The 27,441-nt window shown below is 48.8% G+C and overlaps 1 protein-coding gene across 2 annotated transcripts in view; it reads right to left on the bottom strand.

The window, feature by feature from the left end:
* The window catches only part of DNAJC6 (DnaJ heat shock protein family (Hsp40) member C6), a 52,524-nt gene extending 26,420 nt beyond the window's left edge, over positions 1-26,104 (bottom strand). Inside the window, exons 1-2 of one of the 2 annotated variants that reach the window (XM_054213055.1) lie at positions 25,935-26,104; positions 13,361-13,508 (exon numbers count right to left, since the gene is read on the bottom strand). In XM_054213055.1, the coding sequence (XP_054069030.1) occupies positions 13,361-13,373 (13 nt within the window). In that variant the 5' untranslated portion in view covers positions 13,374-13,508; positions 25,935-26,104. Of the gene's footprint in view, positions 1-13,360; positions 13,569-25,934 lie in introns of those variants that run through there. The other variant, XM_054213054.1, reaches the window with a different exon arrangement.
* Positions 26,105-27,441: the final 1,337 nt, after the last annotated feature.

The following is a 27,441-nucleotide window of genomic DNA, read 5'->3' as shown; positions in this document are numbered from 1 at the left end:
AGTGTTATTTTGATGGACTGTGATATGGCCTTATACCTCAAGTGTTTGCATTTGGCAATTATAATAGAATAACTATTCCAATGTCTCAACCAAGAACTCATTTGCTGCAGCTTTCCTCATTATAGCAATGCTGTGTTAATAGCATCGGTCATTCTCAGAAAAGTTCAGTATAATAAGTAGGATATAGACTTGAGTAAAGGTGGTTTTGTGTTATTGCAGAATTGACTTGTTCGACACAAACTTGGTAAAATGATATTTTATCTGCTTATTAGCTATAAATGAAGCTCTTGACTACTTAAGTTGCTTTCTGTTTACTAGGCCTCAATTATTTTGTTCTTAGCAAGTTTTAACTACATTTCTGTAATCATACATTTGTTACCTCCTTATGTCAGATTATTCAGAAAACCTAGAGCCTCTAGCATAGCAAATTAAGCAACAAGCAACCTATGTAAATGCATGCCACGTTCTCAGCTAGTCTCATAATCGAGATGGCATCTGCTAAGAGTTGCCTTTCCCAGAGCACCCGGAAAGTCTGAGAACATTTGTCCTGTTGTAGAGCCATGGGACAGCTGATTTGTAAAATGAACATGCTGGTCATTATTAATTACTCCGGCACCCAGAAATGGGAAAGATTTATCATGGTTAAGGCAGGCCAGTGGCATTGGCAGTGCTCGTTATGTATTTTACAAATAGACCTTACAGCTGTCACTTCTCTGGTTCTGTAGCACGTCTGCGAGTAGTGTTAGATGCACACTGTGGAAATATTGCTCACATAATCATCATTACCGAAAGAAATATTCTACATGCATTCAGACTATTAAGAAACATGAAAAAAACCTGTATCTAGAAAAGTTCCTACTGATTTACCGTGTAGATTTCCAAACCCGTGTAAATGGCATCCACTCTTTCAGACCTGGAGTGAGCTATCAACAGATACAGTACGTATCTTTAAGCTGGAGACTCCATTGGTAAAACGATGCTATTAATTCCCCTACGCACAGAGGGTGCTTAATGCACTCTGATGTGGTCATGATCCACATGCACATGATCCATGTGCTTGACCAGTAAAATCAGAGGCCGTCTCTTCTCCCCTGGCCTCTGCCAGCTTCAGACAGAAGATGCCTTCTTAAGGCACAGGAATATTTCTTTTGCCAAACCACTTGCAAGTATCTACTTCAAGTATGATTAAAAAAAAAAAAAAACAAGACACAAACAAGAGAGGCGGGGAAAAAAAAAAAAATCAAAGTAGCTTGTTGGCTTCCACGTATGGAATCAGTGTTTGATCTCTCTTCAAAAACTTTACTTTCATATTACTCCGTGCTAGCAGAGCTGGGGTGGAAGGAGGAGGTAAATGTTCAAAAGGTACTTTTAGTTCTGCAGGTCAACTTTTAAAAGAAAGGAAGGCAGAAAGGTGGTCACTTGGAACAAGGAAGAGGGGGCAAAGGGATCAGAGGACCAATGGTACTGGACAAACTTTGTTGTTGGAAATGCTGTAGGAGAGCAACAGAAAGACTTCAAGAGTATGGAAAGCCTAGAATCTTTAGAAATCAATCCGAGGCAGGAGGGGAAGGAGGAACAAAGAGAATTTCGCTACATTTCTGAAAGAAGCAGCAGCAATTAATTCCAAGTTTACAACATATGCTGAACCGGAGAGACAGAAAGGATGGCTAACGAAGACATGCAAGCTGGTGCTACTTAACCAAGAGCACAAAACTAGTATTTAACACGAGGCAAGTGTTACTTAGCTATTGTGAAGCTATTGAGGAAGCTTACAACGCAGCAGCACTTGGTGCTATACCGGGTGCAGTAATTTGCTCGGGTATCTTTTAGTCACTGGATCAGAGCAGCATCCTCGGTGCTGACAGAGACGGGCTTTCGCAGTTACTAGGAACGACACAGTCTGCACAGACTGCTCATAGAAGAGCAAAATAAACACATTCAAAGGCTCCTCTGCTAGGCAGCGTCTCCTACAAAGCATAAAGATACACAGAGGAGCAGAAAGGGTTAATGCATTAACACGCAAACCTGACAATATCTACAGAAACCCACAAGAACAGCCAAAACAATTTGATTAAAAAAAAAAAAAAAAAGAGGTAGCCTGCTCCTGCATTTTTTGCTGAACAAAACATTTCTGTGCTAAGTCCCTCTTGTAAATAGGGACCTTCAGAGCTACTGCAGATGTTCTCAAAGGGCGGCTGCAGTTCCCTGGGCCACGTGCAACAGCCGCTGGATCGGGGCACCAGGACAGGGAGGGCTGAGCCCCACGTCCCACACGTCTCCTGTGGAAATCACCACCTGGCCCAGCGTCACCTACTGTGACCGTCGCACGTCCTTGAACAATGCTCAGAGGCGGTTGTCTTCATAGGTTTGCTTTTCCTGAACATTTAAGCCCCGAGAAAAGAGCAGTTCAGTTTTCTCTCAAGCACATCAGCAGAGGACTGCGACCTATTCCTGTGGCAGAAGAAGGACCAAGGACACTCACCAAGTCTGAAGGGATGAGCCCATCGTTGCTCCCTCTCTGAGCCCGGCAGGAAGGAGGTTTAGGTTTCAGCATGCAGATAAGGTGATCACCTCTAGCTTGGGCAGGATATTGAGTTAGCGGTGTAATGGCATTTCCCCGCTCAGACAGATCTTCCTACCAGAGTCGGGTGGTAAACCCAGGAGAGGGAACCGGTTCTCTCCCTTAGCGCGACAGCAAAAGGCACATTTTGTATTAAAATTAAATGCCTGGGGCACACGACACTCCCTCCATCCCACCAGGAACTGCATCCTGTGCGCACATTTGCTGCGGCCAAAGCCAAAATTCACACTCACAGACGTCACACAAGCCCAAGAAGCATCCTCTGGTACAGCAGGAGCTCGTAAGCTTGTCTGCGTAGAAATAGTTAGCTGCAAGTGAGCAACGCAGGAGCCTGCCAGGCGGCTTGGATCCCAGTTTTTGGCATGTTGTCACACAGCAGCTCAGGCGATGTTGACCGTGGGTTGGAGTTACTGTCTATAAGTCTCATTACAGAGAATTAGCCTCTATGTATATGAGATGCATCTTGTTCCTTACATGGCATCTTTCTTAACTCAGTTATTGGATATTCCCCAAAAGGCTTAGTGCGCTTCAGAGACATGCTTCTGACCTGTGTTTGTAGCACAGGTTTCAGAGGGATCGCTTGCTCACGGCAGCCTTTTCATCTCCTAATAAAGGAACTTTTAATGTAGTGGTTTTACTGCTGTGCGGGTGCTGCAAAGCATGCCCGAGATGCATGGGATGGCTCTTCTTGAATAGCTCTGTTAGGTGACGGCAACGATGATCTCCTCAGTGAAGCGCTTCGAGTCAACAGAGCGGCGTGGAAGAGACAACTTCATCCATTCGGTTGACAAGGTGAAGTCTGTATTTGTTCTGGCTGAAGGTGCTTGCCCCGAGTTAACGCCTGCTCTGAGAAGAGACTATTCTGTGTTCAGAACAAACCTCCAGCAGTCACCAAACACAGCGACAACCCACTGCATCTCCTTACCAAACTAAAATATCTTGTACAGTAGCCTTTCTATCACAGTCCTTTCTCATCATCAGCCAAAGGTTGGGATTTCTCTGGACAGATTACAACTGAAGGAGCTTCTGCTGACAGCACCAGCCTTATGCTGTACGGGATAGAAGCTGGAGAGTGTAGAAGTCTTAATTAAATCACTTAAGCTTTCTTCTTGCTCTCTAGTTAATTTCACAAAATACCAGGAAAAGGATGTGTCGTGCAGGAGAACTTCTCCCACAGCAGAGACTGCCGAGACAGCGTGGTCCCTAGAGACACGTCCCACCGCAGCGGGTGCACAGCTTCGGAGAACGCTGTGATCACTGGAGAAGTTCAGAAGGATGCACTCCTGTGCAGGAAGGGCTGCGCAGGGCTCTGCCTGCTGTCCCACCATGACCTGCTCACCAAAGGCACAGGCGTAATGCCAGAGCAACATAAAATGCTTTAAGACAGCTTTTGGGTGTTGGGAGCTTGCAGAGAGACTGACACTCATTGATCCTGTCAAGAGAAACCTGCTGTCATCTGTCTTCCCTTAGTAGAACAAACCCATCAAAGCATATGCATTAGCCAAACTCAGAAACTCATCTTCTGCACATGGACTGAGAAAGAAACCACAGGGTATCCAGAAGGGAAATATGTCCCGTACCCCCACGAAGGACCACTCGCCTCGACGCCTCTTGCTGCAGTGCCACAAGCAGTCTTTATGCCTAGTCTCAAAAGCAAAGACGCTTAAACCAGCCCAGCTTGAAAGACTGGGTTTTGGGGCCAGAAATGGGTGAATGAGGTGGGTGTGAGCCTGCGTGACGGGGGATGTTTCGGCACCAGCCACCATCACCTGCAGCCGGAGGTTTCGCAGGGGACCACAGAGGGACCAGCAACAGAGGGTTCCACACTACCACCATCTCGTGGAGATGCTCACTGGTTGGGACAAGCGAGAAATGCCCAATTTGGAAGCTTTTCCTGCAAGATCTGCACACCATGGCCCTCGTCTGCCTCGGGGGTCCCTGAGCATCAGCCTCCCCAGGCAACCCACAAACCCTGCAAACCACAGGGCATGAATTCCAGCTCTCCAGAGAATTAAGGGGGAAATAAGCCGACATTTCAAAGGCATTTAAGACTCTGTCAGTCTGAATATTTATGCTGATGAAGCAATACTTAGCTTGAGAGCAGGGAGGTGAACGCGAGACGTCTAGAAACTGCAGATCGGGCAGGCAAGTGCCACGTTTTGTAGGTTACTTCGCAAGAGTAAACAGACCCTTTTTGCCTGCAAAGGGCAGACAAAAGCAGACACGAAACCACAGGAAAGGAAGCAGGTTTACCTCAGTCTGCCCAGACTATACGTAATAGGATCGTCAAACTGCTATTTTATTTCTTTTTTGCTCGGAGCACTACCTGTGCTTTCTTTAGAGATGGAGTGAGGAAAGAGCAAAGCCTTCCCTGTTCCTCACCACGGTTCTTCTCCAGAAACGCATTAAAGCCTTCATCTCCCGCCCTCCCAAAACAAGGGGTTAGTTCGGGAGTATTACATATCCCTCTGCATTCTCTTTCTGTGGTACCGCGAGGGCCTGACGCTATGATTAAAAAAAAAAAAAAAACCAAAAAACTTGTTAGCTGCTGCATAGATGTCCCAGATTACACATTTCTGGAAGTTTTTAGCCACTTGCTATGGCCTTTTCCCTCCCCACAAAGTATTTGGGGGGGTTTGTTTGCTTCTTTTCTACCCCTAGAGTATTATGAGGGCACGGCATGAAAGGGGAGCGAGGGACGTGGTGGAGGCTGCCCTGTGCCTTGGCAGAAAGGGCCCTTTTAAAGGTCCCTGAACTGAAAGAAGTTGAGACGCTGTTGTTGTGGCTTCAGCAACAAAGCCTGAATTGTTTTTAAGGAACACTCAGCAAAAAATGATACTATTTGTGCTTCTGCCTCCCCCCAGCAGCCCCGCCAGCTCACGTTCTCCCACACGCAGCTCTCCCAGCAAAGCCTCTGTAACGCGGGACGCGATTTCACGCCAGCATTAAGGGCTATAAAGCCAGGCTGCTGTGGCCCCATCACCGTATTGATGGGCTTCACCTCAGCATCTCGCATGAGAGCCCGCGCAGCCCACAGAGGGGAGGAGGAGCAGCCCTGGCGCAGGCATCCCTACCACAACATTATCAGAGCATCCTCGTATAGATACATCACAAACGGAGCGGTACAGGGGTGCAAAAAACAGATGGACAGCCAAACCGACCCAGGCAGAGCACTGTCCCCGCATGCCTGGGTACCCTCAGCATCCCCAGCTCCTGCCGTTCCCCGCACTGAGTCCATCTTCCCTGCTCAGCACTCCGTCTTTCAAGGGATTGCAAATCAATTTGCAGACATTACTGGAAGAGTTTAAACTTCCATTTCGAGAGGGAGGGTGGCAGGTACTTCTAAATGGAAGTCTCTGGGCAGGTGGCTCGTTTGCATCCAGCGATAATCGATAGTGTTTAGATCCGAGCGCTTTGTTTGTCAACTACATTTAAGAGCACAATCTCAGCACCCTGAAGCCCAGTCCTCCCTAACCGTTCCTTCCAGCTCATAGCTCTCTTCTGGACAGCTGAGCTTTATCACATTTAAGGAAAGATTCTAAAACATCTATTCCATTATATGTGCTTACATCCTCTCTTCAATCAGACGTAGCCCAAGTGTCATAATTACATCAACTTTTTTAATAGGCACTGAGTGGTGGTTGGCAAAGGGAGAGAAATCAGCAGCAACAGGGGCATCTAAAACTGCGGTAAAGGGGCATTTGCAGGGAAGGAGAGCGCTTCTACCTGCAGAAATTACTCAGGAAGTTTCCTCAGACTCACAGACCCTGAAGACTGATGATTCCCCCCCCCTTCTTTTTTTTTTTTTTTTTTTTTTGCTACCAGTCTCATTGGTCCCCTCCTCCACGGCTGTCCCAGATTCCTGGTAGAGTTGGATTCCCTACAATGCTGAGCACAGACATCTTAAAGCGTTATTCTGTAAAAATAAACAGCAAACTATGTGCAGGGTAGAACTGCAGGACAACAGCAGCAGGTCAAGCCCCTACCATTTGATAAGACCATTGCCGAGATCCCCAAACCCAAGTTTCACTCATCCTGATGCTTTAAAGCACATCATGGAGGCATCCAGGCAGAAGGCTGCTTTAGCAAGCATAATCCCCAAGAAAAGAGGTTAAAGCCCACGGCAGCGACTTCAGCATGGCCAAAGAGAAGTTTAAGATCAGTCTATAAGGATGTTTGGACACACTAAGGGCACAGGGAAGCAGGAGATGCACTAGGAGCCAAGGAGCCTAATGCAAGATAAAGGCTCATCAGATCACAAATCACATGAGATTATAAACCAATATTATCCCCCGCTCCAAAACCTGCACAGTTTGTCTATTTTGCAATAAGCGTATTAACGATGAGACTGCTCAAGACAAAACCCAGCAGTTCTTGAGCAGGAGGGGAAAGCTGGATTCACCCGGGGTGAGCTGGGGCCTGACTACCCAGAGAGGAGACATGGTTGTAGGGAGCTCCCCCAGAGCACGGCCAGCTCTGAAACACGGGGGGAAAGCCAGAATATTTCTTTCCTAAGAGGCATAAGACACAGGCAGAGGCAGTAATAGGAACTGCAATGGTAGACGCAATCCTAGGCGAGGTTGGGAGAGGATGGGCTACAGGAGGTGAGCACAGAAAGAGCTTCCAGCTTCCAGCAGGCAAGGACAGGCAGCTGCCAAAGCCACCGCTCCCCAGGCAATAGCTCCCGTTCCATCATAGCACCAGTTCAGTGCACAGCGGGTTCAGCACAGACCCATCTTGCGGTGCAGACATCCCGAGCATTAAGACATCTTCAATAATTTATTCAAGTGAGGGAGTAGTTGGTGGGTTTTTTGTTTGTTTTTCAGGGGGTGTTTGTTTATTTGGGGTTGGGGTTATTTGTTTTTTACTGCAACTTTCCAGCAATTAACCAGCACTGCCCTGACCAGGCCTTTTGCCTGGAATAGATAGAAACTGCTTCAAGACCCAAGTTGCATTACTGCCTGCCCAAGAACTTCCCGACAGCTCAGAAGGGTCAACTCTGTGTTGTTCTGCCCTTCTCACTCCCAAAAGCTGTGAGCATCCTCTTCAGATGAGGTTAGGCTGGGAAAATAAAGCCATTATACGCTTACAAGGGGCTCACGTACTAAAGAGTATAGTATGTGAGGAAGGAGAGGAGATAGGAGGAACCGAGAAGCTCCTAAAAGAGATGCTTTGGATAGGAATAGGTTTGGGTTCACACCTTAAGGAATCGCGGCTACAGGGAGATTTCTGTGCGTTTCTGCTGCTGTTGGGTAACGCGCGTCCAGGCAGGCAGTGTCACCTCCCTCCGAGAGCTGCTCCGACTACAGGAAAAGCTGTATTCCCCCTACCACAAGAAGTCACTTTTCTGTGTGTGGGCTGGGACAGGGTCCCCGATCTCCCCCGGGAAGCACTCGGAGCCGCTGGCAGCACGTAGCGCACTGTAGGGTAGAGAAGCTCAAGAACTTCTTCTTGTGCTTTTCTACAATAAGGTGCTAGAACTAATATTGTATGAGCCCAAGGCTTTTTATTTGAAGGTTCATTTGAGACTACCTAAATGTAAACTTCATGGAAATCTGAAGAATTAAGATATTTCTGCTTTTGCTTGAGAAATAGTAACTAAAGAGTGCTGCTTGCCCCATCAACTAAGCAATATGTAGGATTTCCACAAAGAGGGGGTTTTGTCTCCTTTTTTAGAAGGGTAGTGACGTCGGGGGGGCACAGTACTGTGCCAAACTTGTTTCATTTGTTACATATCTTCCCTTATGAAGCCCGTACTACAGTGAAAAAAGCGCGTGTAAGGCTGGAATGCTGAACTACTGGCACAAACCATGAAACTGGTCGTTAAAGTTGATTGACATTCTCCCTGCTTCTCCTCCCTGTCAAAACAACAACAAAAAAAAGGCACTACTGCCAACCCCAAACTGTTCAAGTGTCCAAAAAACACTAACAAAACAAAGGAGTTATTAAACCCAACCTCCCCGTTTGAAAACGCAGCTAGAAGAGAATACAAGACAACATTGTCAGCGATGGTCTTTGTCCCTGTGCCAGTGACACGGAGATGTCTCTCTTCTGACTCAGTGAAACGGAATCACCAGAGTACAAGCGATTATATTTGCGAGTGTAAAACAGTTCAAGAAATCTCAACTTCAACACTTGCAATTTATGTAAAAAGCTTTTCTTTTGCGGTTAACTCTGCCCGAGGAAGCACGTAGCACAAGCAAGTCTATCCCCTGAGTGTTTAAAAGCTATTTTGTTGATTAGCTAGTTTATAAACACCACAGAAGAGCATAGAAAGAGGTTTTTTCCTTTCATAACACGTATCCTTGCTGTTACTTTATCTTATTTCCTAGAACAACTTCTTTCAATGCTCAGCCAGCTGCTAAGAAAGCATTATTGAATGCCACAGCAAAAACCTAAATAAATTGCTTCTTCGCTGCCTGCTCCTCATCTTGTTGAGCACTTTCAGCAACTTAAAAATCAAGAGACAAAAGGAGCACTATACTGGTGCTCTTCTTGGATTTTGTTTTCCAAATTCGCAATGTTTTGCATCCTGCCACCTTCAGCTCAAGTCTCCCCTTATCTCCCCTTCCCTCCCTCCCTCAAACTTCCAACCTCCAGCACAATTTTGGGAGGAACTGGCGGTTAGCAGTACCGTATAGCTCCCATTAGGAGTTATGCACTATGCTCATGTTACAATATGGCATCCAGCCTATTCCATAGGAGCTGCTTAAATACTTACACCCAGAACTGAACATTCAGCAATTAAGGGCATGTGCTAAAGTTGCCCGGAGCTTTAATGCCCACCCAAGGTGTTGCAGGACTTAAGCAGAACCCTGTACAAACAGGGCACACTGTGAGATTTAAATATCTGAGAATTAAACCACACACTGACCAATGTTTCGTTCTGACTGGTTTAAGTCTGGCAAAGTTTAAAGCAACCAATGACACGAGCATCATCAGATACCAGCAGTAACTGATACGGCCGCCCTACCTGAAATAAAGTTTCTGCTCTGGGCTCCTTTGAGCTAAACCGAAGTCCAGTGTGGAGGCACCCAACACCGCTGCGGGCAGGAGTCTCCATTTATGCTGCCTGTGAGCACACACGTACCCCGAGCTATACATTGAGCAACTTGGAATGGCCACAGTCACATCAGCGCTCCTCTGCGTGGCATGGGCGATGGTGCCAGTAGAATTTTTAACGATCGGAACCAAGAAGCATCTACCAGTCCCAGAAACTTTGAAAATCTTATTTCCCCAGGCCCAGGCACTGGACACAGCCTGGCCAGACCCTCTGTCCCAGTGCTCGCACCCCCAGCGTGCTGGCACAGGGGCACGGTTGGGTCCACGTTGGAGCCCCTCCGTACCAGCTCCCTTTCCAGCCCTGGTCAGATCCTGCCTTCCAACAGCAGCCCCCTCCCACGCACACGGTGCTCTTGGTTCCTGGCTTTTTTTTTCTTTTTCTTTTGACACTAAGCAATACCGGTCCAAAAAATATTAAGCCAATAATCGTAAGTACCGGGAAGTTACAGCAAAGCTGAAACCACTGATGATTTTCATTACAAGAAGCTGTTTATGAGATTGCAAGCCCACATTGAGAGATGATACTTTTAAGATCTAATGCTCTGAATTAATTTTAAAAAATTAATAGAAAAACCCAACAGGGGCCCAATTTCAACTCATGAGAGTTAGTGTCATTGCGGCAATAGCAAACAGAGCCACACTAGCTAAACCAACGGCAATTTGCCCCAGAATTGTCAGCACTTTGCCTTCAGCACAAATCCTCACCCGTCTAACTTCCGTAATTGCCGAATATTAATCTACACACGCATCTCCCAGAGAGAAAGGCTGGTTTTCTGTGCCCAGAGTGCACTGCCCTGGGGCAGGCGGAGCTCAATACACGGGGAGAGAAGAGGGAGGTTTGATCCTTCAACTGTTTAACTTCACCGAAGGTGCTGCTTCACTGCGCCCAGAGGTGCTGGGGTCCAGCGCCGCAATAACCCTGCCAAAGAGACACCAGCCTGCCGCACCGCGTCCCACCATGCCTGGTGACACGGAGTTGTACCTCGGGACTGTTTCACTCCTCAACTGCAAACAGCCATTTTGATAACTCGGGCAGCAGCTGTTCTGCCACACATGAAACCATTATTTAAAACCAGAAAAAAGAAAAAAAAAAAAAAGAAAAACTGAAACATGAGGGAGGTCAGGTGTGGGGGAGGCACGTAACAAGCTCCGATGTGGCCAGGGCACCTCAAGGATTTCACCATCAGGGTCTGACACCTACTTAGGCAGAAAAGAGGCTCCCCTGACCCACCGAAACCCAGCAGCACACCTCCCTCGCACCGTAACCTCTCACCAATTTATCTCACCCTCCTCCTTACCGAGGAATTCAGGTCTCTTTTCCCAACTGATACACGCTCTACTACTGCCCGTCTTGGGAATTTAGACTTTAGCATCATTAGTGGGAGGAGTCTCCAGTATTTATAATATGAGTATATTCTCTATTTTAAAAAACAAAACACAGAAGGTGGGTGGTGGTTTTTTCCTTGCTCCTATTAAGCCAAAGCTCCAGCCACCTTATTTTCCTGTCTTTCTCTTAAACTGCCCCCTAATCCGCCCCCCTGCCCCCAACTATCCATCTTCACGCTGCATTAAAGATAAATCACGTCCCACAATTCATGAGCAGCTTCAATTACCAAATCACTAGAAATCACAAGCACACCTGAGGGGTGGATATGGTTCTTTAAGCTTTTATAATTTCATATGTGGCAGAGAAAAATGTCTTTGCAATGAACTGATAAAAACTAGGCATTTGTCAGCAGAAAGTGTTCAAATGAGCAAGGCAGAGACAAGCATGGACTCCAGGTTTAGAGCAGAGCATCACACTCAATGCAGCTTTCTTTTCATTTCATGCAAAGGTTTAGAACCAGCCACCAAACCCCCCTTATTAAACAGATAAGGTATTAAAAAAATAATAAACCTATAAACTCAATTCAAGAGCCATATTAAAGCCTGAGGTTTGTTGCTGCTTAAGTGTCAGCTGTGTCATCTATGGTGTCTGTAAAATTCAGGTAGTGAGAGTACCAGAATGGACTAAAGGAAGCAAACTCAGGTTAAGACAGAGCTCTCGACCATTAGCTTCCAAATCCCAGAGACAGCCCTTGATCAAGCCCATGTGTTTAAGGGGAGAACATCCTAGAAGCTGACAGAGGGCATTAATGCAATTACTGCTCTGGGATGTCTTCAGAGTTAGTAGCCGAATCATTGAACCGGCTGAATATTGCACAAAACCTGTAAATAAAGGCATTGTCTAGCTATCTTGAGTGCTTTCCCCCCCTCCCCGCTCCGCAGGGAGTGGAATGGCTTGAAGAAACAGCAACACTCAAATAATACAGTGAGCTGACGCTAGACAAAAGCCATGACTTGACACGAGCTGCAGCAAACTCCCACACCTGGCTGGAGGCAAACACCACCTTCCACAACACTAACGCCTTTGGTTCTTCAAGTTCTGGGAAACTCATTCAGAAGATTGCTTTAACAATAGATATTCAACTGACTGCAATATCTAGCCATCTCAGCAGATGCCAATGTAAGAATCCAAATAACTGTAACACAGCAGCTTGCTGTGAGTAAGAATCTACTGACACATACTATGATTACAAGCAACTGTAAGCAGAGATATCATAGCAGCAAATTCAAATACATTTCTAAAGTCCAGGAGTAACAAAAGTTAAAAAACAACTCTTGAAAGCAAGTTCAAGTGGTGGGGGGGGAAGAGGAAAGCATGACTTTTACTATACCAAAGAAAATATGGAAAAAAAATAATCAAGGTAAGACTCTCCCCACCCAAGTCCAGATATGGCTCATTAGGGGTTTTTCTCCCCATCCAAGTCCAGACTTGGCTCATTAGGGGTTCCCCCACCACCACCTTGAGAAGAGGTTACCACATTAAAACAAAGGCAATGTATTTTAAGTACTTGCTGAGTGCCTTGGGCCCAGCCCTTTCTTTCATGGAACAGTACAGGTATTGCTGCAGGATCACCCTGCTATAATGGGTAGGCATCAAATTTGGTCCCCCACAACCAAACAGGGTATTTCCCTGCACAAGTTTGAGCTCGAGAAGTTCCCTGCAAAGGCTGTAGATGTTCATTGAGGTGGGCACATCTAGCCAACCAGAACCAGAGCCAGTTTTGAGAGATCACTTAAAAGCCATCGGATGAGTACTCTCAATTACTGGTGATCCAGGCAAATTTGAACCTGTGATTTAGAGGTGAAGAGCCCTCTATCCCCTTACCAGTCATAAAGACCATCTGGTCCCCTACTCCCTGATTAAACAAACAAACAAAAAAAGCACAACAGACAAATGGTGCATCACCTATCAGAATTAATCCAACTCAGTTTGATGAGTGCTTTTGGGGGCGGGAAGAAAAAAGAAAAAGTAATGATGATTCTGGAAATTAAGTCAGCTGGGGAAAGATCCCAAAACACTTCATCCATTTTAGCTTCGGAACAACCTTTCCCTCCCCGGGGCTGAAGACAGGAGCCGAGCGTGAAGACTTATTAGCCGGCTGATTTCCTCGGTGCTCCCAGCCGCGGGTGGATTTCCTTCATCCCACCGCCCTCCCCTTTGGACAAAGGGCCGCTATTGTCCCCGGCTTCCCACACACACACACACATACACGCAAGCCACACCACCATCATTGCGCAGCGGCCCCTCCGCGACACGGGGACATCCCACCGTCCCCCGAAAACGCCACCGGGCCCGTGGCCGGCGACCCCCGCGGAGGCGGCGGGCCCTACCTGAGCTGTCCATGGTGCTGCCGCCCTCGCCGCGGGGCTGATGCTGCTGCTGCTGTTGTCTCGCCGGGCTCCGGCTACTCGCCCCCACGGCCGCCGCGCTAGCCCCGGGCTTGTCCCCGCCGCCTTCAGCGTTGCCGTTGTCCACCAGCTGTAAAGATTCATAGCCGTCACTGCACGGTTTTTTCCGGTAGCTCCCGAGAAGGCTCATGGGTGAGGGCGGGAGGAGAATTCTCCTCTGGACGCCGCGGGCAGGGAGGGGAAGGCAAGTGCTCCGGCCGCCCCGAGGAGGGGAGGGGAAGGGCGGGAGGGGAGGGGAAGGGCGGGACGGGGACGTTCGTCCCCGTCCCGCCCTTCCCCTCCCCTCCCGCCCTTCCCCTCCCCTCCCCGGCCCGGAAGCAATCGCGGGCTGGCTGGATATCAGGCCGCGGGTAGAAGCATCTTCAAGTTAATTAGGTGACGAGACGCTGGGAAAGGCTGCAGCAGAGCTATAGCGGTCCACGCAGTTTCAGTCCATCCCCCCCTCTCCCCCCCCGCAACCCTCAGCTGCTGCGAGCCGTTAGTTAGCAAAAAAAGTGCTGGATCTACACCATTTCCTTCTCCAGGGCTTATTATTCACGCGTTCTGGCAAACGCATGCCCCTCCCAAGAGGGGTCCGCTGTACAGCTGGTGTGAAGAAGTTCTTGAAATAGCAATCGGCCTCAAGATCTTTCCATCGCACCAGGGAAAGGTGCACTTCTTGGGAACAGGCCAAGGTCACCGAGTTATGGGCCGGCAGAGCCAGTTCTGCAGTCTAAAGGAGAGGGGATGGCACAGCAGCTCTGCACCGAGCCTCCAAATAACCTAAAGAGCATCTCTGGTTCGGCGTAACACCATGCCTGTCTGCAAGCAAGTAACCAGAGAGACTCCCGAACCCTGGGTCATGGCAGGCACTATGGGATGCATCAGTTCAATTGGCTTCAGTGATCTTAAAGGTCTTCTCTAACCTAAACGATTCTATGATGATTATCCCAAACCCCTGCCTGTGCGACTGCTGGTTTAGAACTGTTGTCACCAGCTGAAGAAGCACCACCACCGATTGCTAAGCCATGCCGGTCTGTTTTTAGCTGTTTGCAAGTAAACAGACTTTAGACCAACACAAAGTGTGTCCTTGAACAACTGATGAGCCATACCTCGCTCGATGCGTTTTGCAGCCACAGCTACTAGATCATAATTTCATTGTACACAGAGCAGAGGAACTGAAGGATGCTCCAGAGGAAATGACCACTATTAAACTCTCCTAAATGGATTTCTTTTTAATTTAAGGAAAAACAAAGGCAAAAAGAAGCCATAGCATCCAGACACAAGTATGCCTTCAATCTCTTACTGAAAGGACGGAAGGTACTCTGCTTAGAAAAATAGTGTGGGTTTGCTTCTAAAGCAACAGTATCAATAAGCACTTCTGTAGCAATAACCATAACTTGAAATATTACTGACACTTGGCTTAAACTTTCCAGGGCACTGGACCTTAAACAACTTAAACCTTCCAGGGCAGTGGGCATCTGGTACAGCCATACCTCGTCATGTGCTATTGTTTATATAACTCCTGCAATTTCATATTACAGTGCAGACAAGGTACATCTGTGACCCAGAATTTTCTCAGAAAAACCCAAGCAGATTTACAAGCAGCAAACTAAAATGAACTAACCTGACGTAAACGGTTCGCAGTTAGCGGCGGTAACAGCATGAACTCAAGGTTAGAAACGTGTATTTTCTACCCCCTCGTTACTGGGCTCTTCATACATGGGTCTGTACGGAGCAATACACAGATTGCAACACTCACCAGTAGGAATGGGTCACCCTCCCTCTTGGTACCCGTATGCAGCAATTTAATAAAGAAAAAAAAAATGCAGGTATTTTTACTAGGGATCACATCTGTTACTCTCTTCTAATCAACCTAGGCTACAACAATCCCTGTGCTCTAGGATAAAAATGGGAAATCTGGGGGGGGGCCAAGGTGGGTTTTCATATATTTTGCTTGCTCAGGGAACAGCCTGAGCATGAAAACCCAGGCTGTAAGGTGAAGGGGGCACATTAAGGCTATGTAACATTTCCACGAGCACTCAAGCACGCTCGCACTGGAGGCAACTGCAGCCTGTTAGAGGGAACAAGCTGGGGAACCTGGCACAACACAACACCCTACACAACCTCTCCCCCATCTTAAACTGCCGCCTACGGTCTCTAGCCTACTCTGCTGCCTTTATCCCTCAATTCAAGGAACTCAGCTTCGATAACTCCGTATCCTAAACCCAGAAGCCATGTCTCTAAGCAGTGAGCAGCAAGGGTCTGTCTGCATTAGGCAGCAAAAGGAAAGTCCTACTGAAAGTGTTCCCATGGAAAAAGGGTACAAGTAAGAGGAGAGGTTCACTCCAGCAGGAATTATAGCTCGCCCTTCTCCAAGTACCGGAGCAGGTCCAGAACTTCCCCAGCAGTTGTCACTGCCCGCTGGAGCCTCACAGCATGACTTTGGCTCAACATTTCCTACCCAATGTTGATGCCACTCATCTCTGCAGCAGCAGAGTACAGTCATACTCAGAAAGAAAAAAAAAAAATTGCTTCTCCTTGTGGAAAGAAATGAATTAATAAAGGAACCAATATCTTTCCCAGGATTTTGGTGAATTGTAGCTTGCTTTCCCTCCAAGGAGTCCCAAAGGAGAATCTCCACCATACCCCAAAGCTCCACCCTGGAGAAAGAAGGTTCTGCAAAGCATCAGTGCGGGCACCAAGTGGGGACAGTGCAGCCTCTCCAGGGGGTCTCAGGGCAGAGGAGGCAACAGACTTCAAAATCCCATCCTTGCTCATAATTGCCACAAAGACAAACACAAAGAGATGGGATTAAGGGAGCATGTTGTGTGGGATTCGGTTGAAGCTGCACTTATCCATGCATTTTCCAGCCCTATGGAACGTTCAGCTGAAGAAAACATGTAAAGTGATATTCCCCTCTCCCCCGACGCTTCCTTTGGGTTGGGCTAATGAAGGGCCACATGGTTTCTCTCTTTCGGAGGTCTACAGTATAAAGAATGCCATATACAAAAAAATCCGAAATCAAGTAACATGTTAAAGTGCACAACCTTTAAAAAAAGTGAGAGTTAAGAAAGAAGAGCTTGGGAATCAGCTACTTAGAAAAATTCATTGACATCCTTGCACATTTATTGAGCGGTGGCTCATGATACTACAGAATATAGAGGGATTCTGTTGGGATGGTAAGGCTGGCAGGTGCCATTAGGGCGGTGGGAGATGTTAACGACATGCTAAGGAGGATTGTGTGTTGCTCAGGACTCAAGAGACACAAACTCTCTCCCTGTTACTGACCTTGGAAGAGTCAATTGATTTGCCAGCCTCTAACTCTCTGTTTTTCTCTGTCTGGGTTGCAGCCTCTCCTGGGTAAAGTCTCTTTCCGTAGCTGTAATCAAGCACCACCTCTACTGAGGTGCAATTTCATTTTTTCCACCTCTCCTCCAACTAGATGAACAGTTAAGGTGAAATATTATACTCTTAATTCTTCATGAACACATTCAAACTGTGGAGTGCTGTGAGGATTACAAATATAGCTTGAAAATTAATTTAATACCTGGAGCAACACTTTTAAAACTTCAATATACTAAACATTTTTTCCAAAATTACTCCACTGTGAACAGTGAACTCTCCCTGCACAAAGAGTACATACTCTAGAGAATTAACATTTTTGCCTTTTCCCTTGTCAAAGCACTCAAATCCTAATCAAATAGCCTTAATTCACAGACTCTCGAATTCAACATTCCAATACCTTCAACATTCCGATGGCAACTACTCTATAAAACAGGCTTTCAAAAAAAAAAAAAAAAAAGCAGCACAAGCTCTTCAGCTCTGCTCTTACCTTCCTTGAAACCTTGCAAGGAGCATCTATGGCATTCAGCCACGGTGATGTTCTGGAGAACCCTTTAGCAGCCCAGCACCCCCCTCCCCATCACACATTGCCACCTCGTCGAGGGTCTGAGCTGGGCTATGAGCCACCCTGCCAGCAGAACGGGGCTTAAACACCTGTATAAATTGAAGCAGTTTGAGAAACTTCTGATGGTCTGGAAAAAAAAAAAGACAGCCACCACCTTTCTGTGTTTGTTTAGTACCCAGACCTACAGCAAAGCCGTCGCCATACATGTTGGGTAGCAGGGTATTGCTTGAGATTTTGACACTTCATCTAGCCAGTCATCAAAAATTTGGTGCAGCAAAGGCATCTTTCCTGACCTAAAAACTAATTTGGTATAGAATCATAGGGGTGGAAGGGACCTCTGGAGATCACCCAGCCCAACCCCCTGCCAGAGCAGGGTCACCCAGAGCAGGTGGCACAGGAACGCGTCCAGGCAGGTTTGGGATGTCTCCAGAGACAGAGACTCCACACCTCTCTGGGCAGCCTGTGCCAGGGCTCTGCCACACTCACAGCAAAGAAGTTCCTCCTGAACTGACAACTGTGTCTATCTCAGCATCACACTTACCCCCCAGAAGCCCCATGTCCTCGCAAAAACACAGAATAAACTGAAATCCCAGCCCTTCCCCAGCCACCACACTGAGCCACAACCCGGCTCATAGCAGCTCAGCCCCACCAGGCAGGGAAGAGCATGCTCCATGGGGGTCAGCCCTGACCCTAGTGCCTACAGCACTTCTCCAGCAGGAAAGAAAGCGCATCACCACATTTTTCTGCCAGGTCTTTCCTCCTGGACCCACCCCCTTGCAATTTTACTCTGGCAAGTGCCCATACTCTTAGAAAAGTCCGTCCCACCACCTACCTCCCCAGGCAGCACTGACACCAGCATCTCCATCCCTGTGACGTTCAAGGCCTCCACAGCTGCCAGCACTTTAAATAAGAGCCAGGTGCGTAACCCTGGTTAAGCAAACCTGACTGAATGGTTTACAGCCAGCAAGCTCCTTGTCTGGGCTAGGACCACCCCGGGCACCATCAGCGAGCAGCGCAGATGGGCTGTAAGAAATAATGCCACTGCATCGTGGGTCATTACTGCCACAGATAAAGAATATCTTAATTTTTCCATTTAATTTTTGGCCTGGTGTGTGCAAACATAAAGCGAAGATCTTAAAAACCTTAAGCCACATAGCATCATTTGAATTAGCTTCAAGAAAGTGTTACGTCTTGATTGCATCCGCTGCTCTCCATTCAACTCACCTGGTTCTTGTCACCTTAGAGGAGTATTGCATTTCCCTCCTGAGGAAGGCTTAGCGTAGCGAGGAACAAAAGCAAAGCTGTGGTGAGAGCCAAAACAATTCCACCTCAGAAGAGGGTCATAGGTTTTTTGTTGTTTTTTTTTTAAAGGCACCCATTCAGAAATCACAACAGCTTACTAAGGTCATCAGGAGGTTACACGATATCACCCTTCTTGCTTTACTTCTTGTCCTAAGAAAACCGGAACCAAAATACCTCCTCCAGCCTTCCCAGCAAAACAGCAGTTGTCAAATCAGTCTCAGCCTTTACAAGAGGCAATGAATAAACTTCCACACGTACAGCCAAGGGATTTACCTTACAACTCACCTCCGAGGCCAGCTTAGAAAAACCAGTGTCTTTTAAACAATCATTTTCTCTAAAAATAGCCAGACCTTCAGTCTGGGACTGCCTTGAACTTGGGTTGAGTGCTACCCTGTCGCAGCGTTAGCCAGACCCAACATCCCTCTAGCCGGAGCCTTTGCGTCACTCTTCTATTTTATCCATAGGCACCAGCCTCCCCTCTCGCAGGCTCTGAATGCGTTGAGGCAATCGGGGAGGATGCGTAGGGCTCTTTCCTGGCAGTTCATTGTCGTAGCAGTGGCGATAGCTGGCAAAATAAAACCCAGGAGCCATCCCGTCTCAATTCCTACTCCTGTAAAATAAGCAATTCCATGCTCTTCGCATTTCCGTGTTCAGCCAAAATGTGGGTCAAGCACAAATGACCTGTGACCTGTACAGCAAGGATCACACTTCTTGCCCTCTCATCTGGAGGCTCCATTCATTACTTGGGCAGTGCCGCGGGCTGGCCAGGAGCATCGATTCCTGTGCGCTACTCCGGGAACGGGCACGTGATAGCAAATTGGGTACAGGCTCTCGGTACGGAGCCAGAAATACAATTGGAAAGCAGTACCCAGACTTGTCCTGAGGGTAAATAAGCAGCATTTGGCCTGGAGTCAAGGATGGCCATGCGGTTCCTTTCTCTGTACGTGGGAATAGCGTGGCCGTGCCTGGGGTTGCTGGGGGAGTAAGGAGCTCTCACGCCTGCCTGTGAGCGCTGGCTACGCAGGGCAGTGTCGTGTACGTCCCCGGTGTGGGATGTGGTGTGTTGCCACGGGCAAACAGGGCTGGTTTATGGGCATCCAGGTGAAGAGAGCGGGATCAAATGATCTAATCCTTTGTTAACCCCCCCATGATATTCAGGAACTTCCAAACTGACCATTCCTGTCTTCTTCACCTCTAGTGAAAAGCAGATATGGTCCTGAGAAAGTTTCAGAGTTGTTTTTAGGTGTTAGACTCAATTAAACCTGCGCTTTTCTTCCTCAGAGGAAGCCGTGAGCCTTTGCTGTGGTGAAACCTTCCTGCGACACTCAGCACCTCGCTGACAGGCGGAGCTCCGGTGAATGTGTTCTCCAGTGATGGATACTGGAGGATGAACCTTATGAGGAACGACTGAGGGAGCTGGGGTTGTTTAGCCTGGAGAAGAGGAGGCTGAGGGGAGACCTTATCACCCTCTACAACTACCTGAAAGGAGGGTGCAGAGAGATGGGGGCTGACCTCTTCTCCCTGGTGACAAGTGATAGGACAAGAGGAAACGGGTTTAAGTTACGTCAGGGGAGGTTTAGATTGGATATTAGGAAACATTTTTTCACCGAAAGGGTTATTAAAGATTGGAATAGGCTGCCCAGGGAGGTGGTGGATTCACCATCCCTGGAGGCGTTTAAAAAAAGGGTAGATGTGGTACTTAGGGACACGGTTTAGAAGTGGTTTTTGTCAGGGTAGGTTAATGGTTGGACTTGATGATCTTAAAGGTCCCTTCCAACCTCAGCATTCTATGATTCTATGATTCTATTCCCGAGCATTTGTCAAGCAACAGCTGTAATTTCATTTCAGAGGTGTTCGTGGTCCTCATGCAAGCATTTCTAGAAGGAAACCCTTGTTGGCAGGACGAGTGATGGCAGAGAAAGCACCGCAACCGCTCCCACAAAGGCGTTCCTCCTTGCACCAAAACTTGAGTATAATTACCCTGGGAGCATCTGGGGAGTTTGAGCGGGACAGTTTCACCGCGCGCTATCAGGAACCTCGGCAAGGCTGCGCCTGCTTTGCTTACTCCCCAAATCAGTTTGGGCACACCGGTGAGCCTGCACGGCTCCTTAGTATTATTTTGTTTTCCAGGGACGCTTGGATGTGACTAGTGTTTGACTCCGTTATCATCTTCTTTCCCATCCTTTCCTCTCCGTGACGGCGCACACCAGTAAATGTATTCCTATGTCTGGATATTTGCTATTTCTTGCCTTTCAGCCTTGTTAAAGTGCTGTCAGGGATGATACGCAACTTACTCACTCCAGCCCAAGACTTTGTTTCGCGGGATTTAAGGATTTGACTGGCTCCTCAGCAGCGCCGAGCTGTGGAGCTGTTGCCAAAGGCTGTTGTAGATGCTAAAAATGTATGTGCCACACAAAGAGGGTGGAGAAATGGTCGGGAAAACCAAATCTATAAGGGGCCATTAAACAGGAGTGTATCACTGTTAGCTCAGGAAGTCCCCAGCCTGTAAACTTAGAAAATTGGAGGCTGTACAGCCATTCATACAATTCCTCAGGCCAAAATCAGATATTCAGGTAAAAACCAGGTATTTTGCTGCCTAACTAGTGTTCATTCATCATTCCCCGTTTGCTGTAAGTGGCTAAATACCAAGAAAAATGTGGGCATAGCCCTCCTGAAGCCTGTCTGCAAGCCTGCAAAATGTGTCCATGTGTAATCCCCGTTAGAAGGAAAGGCACGAGTTCAGAAACACACGAACCTTTCCGTTAGCAACAAGAGAAGCTCTGCGTTCATTAACCAAGACAGAGGTGGGCAGGCCCATAGTTGGAAAAATCTCAGCTTTGTGTTAAACCTGGCTAATTGCAACCCGCGACGAGTTAAAAAGCTGAATTACTCAGCTCGTGCACTTACAAGGCATAGCCGCAGCTTGCATTAGCAGGGGCATTTAAAACAACACGATGCCCGGATCTTTGCTTTTTTAAACACATAGAAAAAGCCCAAAGTCCAATTTCGCATTTCTTTTCAGCAGGTTGTTGTTTGCCTTGGAAAATGGCCGATGGTAAAAACGAGGAGAAAAATTACACAAGCCAGTGAGTCATCACGGGGCAACTTCAGCTCCTGCTGCTGCGCCCGGGGTCGGACCCAGCAGCACATCGTAGAACGAAAATACTCAGGTCATTGCTCGCAGGTAGCTCTGACCAAAGACCCCTCGATGCAGTGAGTCTTTCCCTGAAAACAGAAGGAAAATTACAGCCGGCACTGCCAGCCCGTGCCGATGGCTGTTGCCCGTCTCGCTCCCATCGCTACTTCATTTTAGGACGTGTGGGATGGGGGTTTCCTTTGGGAGAACGGGCCGGGGGGGATGAGTGTCTTCAGTCCAAGCTTCAAAGTGGCGGTTTCTCTTGGCTGGACATGTAACTGAGGTCTGGCTGACGAAGGGGTAGGAAGACACAGGCGGGTCTGCTGGCACAGGAAGGTTTGCCAGAAACCCAACACATCCCCACTGAAGTGGTTCTACCTTCTTACAGATTTTGGTAGCGCTTTTTTTTTTTATCCAATGCTAAAAGGAAAAATTATATTATTAGAGCTTTGTTGTTCCGGCTGCTATATAAAACATTAAAAAGTGGCGCCTGGCTCAGCTCACGGTATCTACTGGCAGGTCCTGCATCACACCTAACCTACCTCACACCTGGCTGCCGCAGTTCGGGTTCAGAGCCGTAACTGCTCATCATTCCAAAGTAATACTCAAGCAGACGCCCCAGGGCTGCGTATACTCCCTCCCACGATCTGTTTTCAATCCGCAGGGCGCTCTGCAGCTTTGGAAGAATAGCTTGGACGTAATTCAAGGGGAGAGACACCCAGTTGCATCGGCGTGGGAATAGCTTCCAGCGGATCATCATGACTTTGGATGCAGGCTGTAAATTCAGTGGTGCGGGAGCAGAAGTCTGGTCCTCAGTGACATTCCAGCCCCTTTAAGCAAGGCAGGGAGCCGGGCTGGGAATGGAAAACCCTCAGCCTTCTCCTGGTGACCCGTTTACACCACGCAAGGTAACAGACCCCACTTTGGTATTCCTGCAACACCGAATCAGCCTTTTGTGGATCCCCCAGCTTGGCCGCTTGTCTGGGAATGCGTCGCTGGGATGCCTTCGAGGTGCCAGGCAATAGAAAAGCTCCGTGAACGTCCAGATGAAGCCTGCTTGACTCAGCAGAAAGGATTCAAAGCAATCTTCCTCTGCCGGCGATGCCTCTGCGCTGCTGTAAGAGCTCAGCGAGAGCTGCTCCGCGCCGGGGGATGCTCTCCCCGAGGCTGCCAACAGCCCTGAGCCAGGGGCAGGGGATGGAGCTGGGGGAAATTCACGGCTCTACCCTGACCCATCTGGGGTTTTCAATGCCATTTGGGGCAGGAAAGGGTTTATCATCGTGTATGTTAACTCAGAAAGTAATATTGCAGGAGGCTAGTCCGTACCACGTGGCTTTAAAATAATTATGCCATGTGGCTCCCGGGCTGGGAGTTTTACGTGGAAGTGTTTCAGCTTAAATACCTTGAAAAAAAAATCTGACGGGGTGGAAAATTAATGCCGGGAGTAAACGTGTGCGGAGTCAGAGAGCCTGCCCATATCCTACCCCGCGGTGCCTTCACAAGCGCCCCCACGCCGGGGCAGAGACCCGCGCACAGACATCGTACCGCAGAGAAACCTTCGCTAACTGGAAAGCAAATTGCTCTTTCTGTGAAGTTTTCCACGAAACCTATTACTTGGAAAAGGAATTCAAGTGTTTGGGTAATTTCTTCTTTGCTCCCACGGTCTGGGGAAGGGAATAAACTTCATAAGTTTCCTGCACGGCAAAAAAAAACCCATTTCAGAGGATTTGGAGAAAATCCCGGCCCTCGCCTCAGTCTGCCTGCAGGATTTCATTCCGCACACCCAGTTTCTCCCTCTCTCTGCCTCCCAGCCACGACTCAGGGATGTAAGAGATACCATTTCCCATCCTTATTATTTCTGGTTACTGAAGACAAGAACTTATTCAGGAGAAAGAAATCTCTACGCTGTTTACGGTGCCTATCAAAACAGGGCCTCATACACTATTGCAATGTAAGCTACTGTATAAAAGTTCATAAAATATTATTTATAATTTAGTATAAATAATAACAAGTAATATTTATAGCATTTTAACATTGAGAGCTTCCCACAGCTGCTTTATCCACCCCTGAAAAAAGCATCTACAATCTAATTGTTACGGCGGATGGAAATTACAGGATCTCGGTCCGGCCCGGTCGCAGCTGGGATTTCCAGCCCGCGTTCCCAGCAGCCAGAGGTTTTTCTTCTCCAGATCTGGGCGCTGCGGGACACCACGCACCCAGCAAAGACCGGACCCCCATGAGCAGCTGCGCAGTGGTTTCAGACATCTCCCCGTCCCCGGAGCATCCCAGGAGAGGAGCAGCCGCCCCTTTGGGTCCGGCTGTTCATCACAGACGCTGGGGTTATATCCCCTGCTACATCCCCCGCGCGCTGGTGATGCTAATTCCCTTCGCAAGGCGAATTTCAGCCACCCGAGCAGAGCTGGGGGTACGGCAAAATACAACCTTGTGTTGTTGGCACCGAGCCCCCGAGCCTCGATAGCCCAATTTTAATCCCAAAACCCAAGCGGCACACGTGGGTACCAAACTCTCCACCACTACAGTCCAGCGATTCCCTTTTTCCACACGGACCCAGGGGCTGCCACCATATTTTTGCAGCGAAGCGGGACGGATCTTAGCAAATCCTGCCCAAAAATCCAGCCTGGAGGGGTCGCGGAGAGCGAGGCGGCGGGTGCAGCGGGAGGCCCCGGGATTAATCTGCAGCGGGGCAAAGCCGTCCGCGCGGGGGATTAGCCGGGTCAGCAATTAAACATTGGCGCTCACGCTGCCGGCGGCGCGCAGGAAAAACCCAGCGCTCAAGGACAAAAATGCGGTTCCTCCTTAAAGGCTGCGGCTGCTCCGAAATCCTGCATCTATCGGCTGGGAGCGTTTCTGGGACCATAAACAAGCCGGCTGTGTCACGGCTGGCTAAATATAGTGCAGCCCGGCTCGTCTCCATGCTGCCTGTGCCATCGGAATTACTTGATACGCCGATTTGATTTTTTAATTTATTTATTTATTTTTCTCAGGGAAGGCTATGACTAAGAGAAATCCACGGTTGGAGGGATATCAGAAGATGGAGGCCCCAGTCTAAACGCCGAAGGTGAATGAAGTCTGTGGTTTGCAGTCCTGGGGGCCTGTCCAAAATATTCCTCCCCCTCTTCCTCCTCCCCCTCCTCCTCCTCCTCCTCTCCTTGGCAGTCCCCAAAATAAGACTGTAATAACGACAGCCACAAATGCATCAGCAAACCATTAAATATTTCCTGATATTCCCAAGGTGATGCCGAGGGGGCTACACACCTACCTGAAGCAGCGGGACGGTGGGGAGCAGCAGCCCCGTCCCTGCTGTCCCCCCCCCGCGAGGCACCTGCCAGGGGCTGCCCCAGCAAGGCTGAAGCAAATGCAATGATGGATGCATTTAGCTATATATATTTTTATTTTTCTTCTCTTTTCTGGCCTGAAGTTGGTTTTTAAAGGGAATGCAGCTCTGTATTTGCCTCGGCATAAGAAAATGGGGGGGGGGGGGGGGCTTGAAGGTCAGTTTCCCAGTGGGTGCGCTGCAAAAGGCTGGATTTCAGTATTTCATAGCAGCATTTATATACGCAAATATACACCCAATTACCCTTCGTGTAGGAAGTACAGCCACGCTCGGACATAAGCCGCGATTGTTATTTAAAGCCTGAAAATCACTCTTTTTTTTTTTTTTTTTTTTTTTTTTTTCCTTTCTTCATCGAAGGCGATATGCCCCAAGAGCTTTCGCAGCCCTAAAACTGACAAACACCCATTTCGGGGTGCCAGAGGAGACGCTCGTGTTCTGCGCGGAGCTCCTGAGGCGTGCGGAGCAGGCGGCGGCTCGAGGCGATTAATCGCGATTAATCGCGATATACCCGGGCAGACGTTGACGAATTCCAGCGCCTCGGCTTGCCGTCGGGCAGCAGCAATCCGTGCGGCCGCTGCCCGGAGAAGCGGTTTTCCGTGCAATTCCTTCCCTCAAACCCATTACATAACAAGGCTTTAACGCAGGAATTATTATTATTTTTTTGGGGGGGCGGGGGGGGGGGCTTTTTCCCGAGCTGCAGGCTCCCGCCGCGCCTTCCCGATGGTTACTCAGCACAAATCGGCCGTAAAAACAACCTCCCGCGTTCGGCGGGGCGCCGCTCTCGCCCTCCCGCCGCCGCGCAGCCCGTCCTTACCTCGCTTCTCACACCCGCGCATCCTCCGCTCCCGGCTCCTGCGGCAGGGCGGCGGGGAGCCCGGCTGCGCTCCCGCACGCCGCCTTCCCCCGCCTCATTCGGCGGCCGGTGCCGGGTCACGGGGCGGCGGCGGCGGCGGCGGCCGCGGGCTGGGACGCCGCTGCCTGGGAACTGCGCTGCCGGGTTATATTTGGGATCACCGACACGGAGGGAAGGATGAGGATGGAGGCAGACATATCACATCTTCCAAAATGTGGCATGGAGTGGGATCGGGAGCCTGCAGGGCTGATCCAGCAAGCGCAAACCTAAGCAAGCTGCTTTTTTTTTTTTTTTTTCCCCTGATTTATTTTTTTTTCCCTGATTTTTTTTTTCTTTTTGGAGGAGGTTAAATCTTTCGGACGTGGCATGTCAAAGATTTGCGGAGCCGGGAACGGGGCGGCGTGCCGGTCCAGGCACTTTCCCTGGGTACCCAGGAAGGCTAGAGCTAGCTGATGCTACAAACACGCTATTAATTGCCCCAAAACCTTTATGACAGCGTAACTGCAGATGCGATGGGGTTACGAGCTGTCAGTGCCGTTTATTCCAAGCAGTCATCAGTAATTCCCATTTTCTTCCTTGGGTATCCCCCATCCCCACCGTATCGGAGCATCGCAGCAGCTTTAATCTCTCGGCACAGCGCCCGGGGGAAGCGGAGGGGTGTAATGGCTGATGGGGAAACCACAGAGGAGTTCAAGGCACAGGTCCCCGGGGGCAGATACGCCAAAGGACAACTTAAAACAACAGGGCTGTAAATAGGCAGCGTGGAGTGCAGAAAGCAAATAATAATATACTGCAAACCTTACGGGAAGGGATCGATCTTGCACAGCATATGCAAGTATAAGAGAAAGGTGGGAATTCCAATGCTCTCAGCGTTGTTCTGAAATTCAAAGAAATATTGAGCAGCCCCGCAGGGACATGCCACTTTGCGGGTGCTGGGGTGCTTCATCTGTGTCCCCGGGTTTGGGTGCGTGTCCCTGGCAGCACCCCGGCGCGGGCTGCGGCTGTAGGGACGGGGACACCAACCCTTGGGCCACCCCGGGTCCCCTGATGGCGCCTCGGGAAAGCCAAGGCTTTGGTCTCAGCTTGATTTTGGCACTGCTCACATATTCCTCTGCTTTTTGACCTCCAAACTTTTGTTTTTGAACTGAGTTCATTTTCTGGCTTACGTAGCTCTTTTTCCTCCCGATATTTATCTGCCCTTGCACTCTTGGATGAAGTTGCACGGAGGGAACACATCCCTTCTCTGCCTCCGGATCGCCGGGACCCTGAACCCCGGCATCTCCCACCCCCCTCCCGACGGGTTCGGCTCCTTCGCCCGCAATGCTGAGGCCAACGGGCAGCCCTGCCTCTGCTTTCTCATCTCCCGGCAGCGCTTTCCCTGCTTATCACCCTTTTTTTTTTAATTCCTCCCTAATCATTTCAGAGTCTTTGCTTATGCCAAATAGAGGACCGAGGGCCCCAAAGCTGC

The sequence above is a fragment of the Rissa tridactyla genome, chromosome 8, assembly GCF_028500815.1.
Source record: "Rissa tridactyla isolate bRisTri1 chromosome 8, bRisTri1.patW.cur.20221130, whole genome shotgun sequence".
In the NCBI taxonomy this organism is placed as follows: domain Eukaryota; kingdom Metazoa; phylum Chordata; class Aves; order Charadriiformes; family Laridae; genus Rissa; species Rissa tridactyla.
Note: the sequence above shows the minus strand (reverse complement) of the source record. Positions and strands in the feature narration are given on the sequence as shown.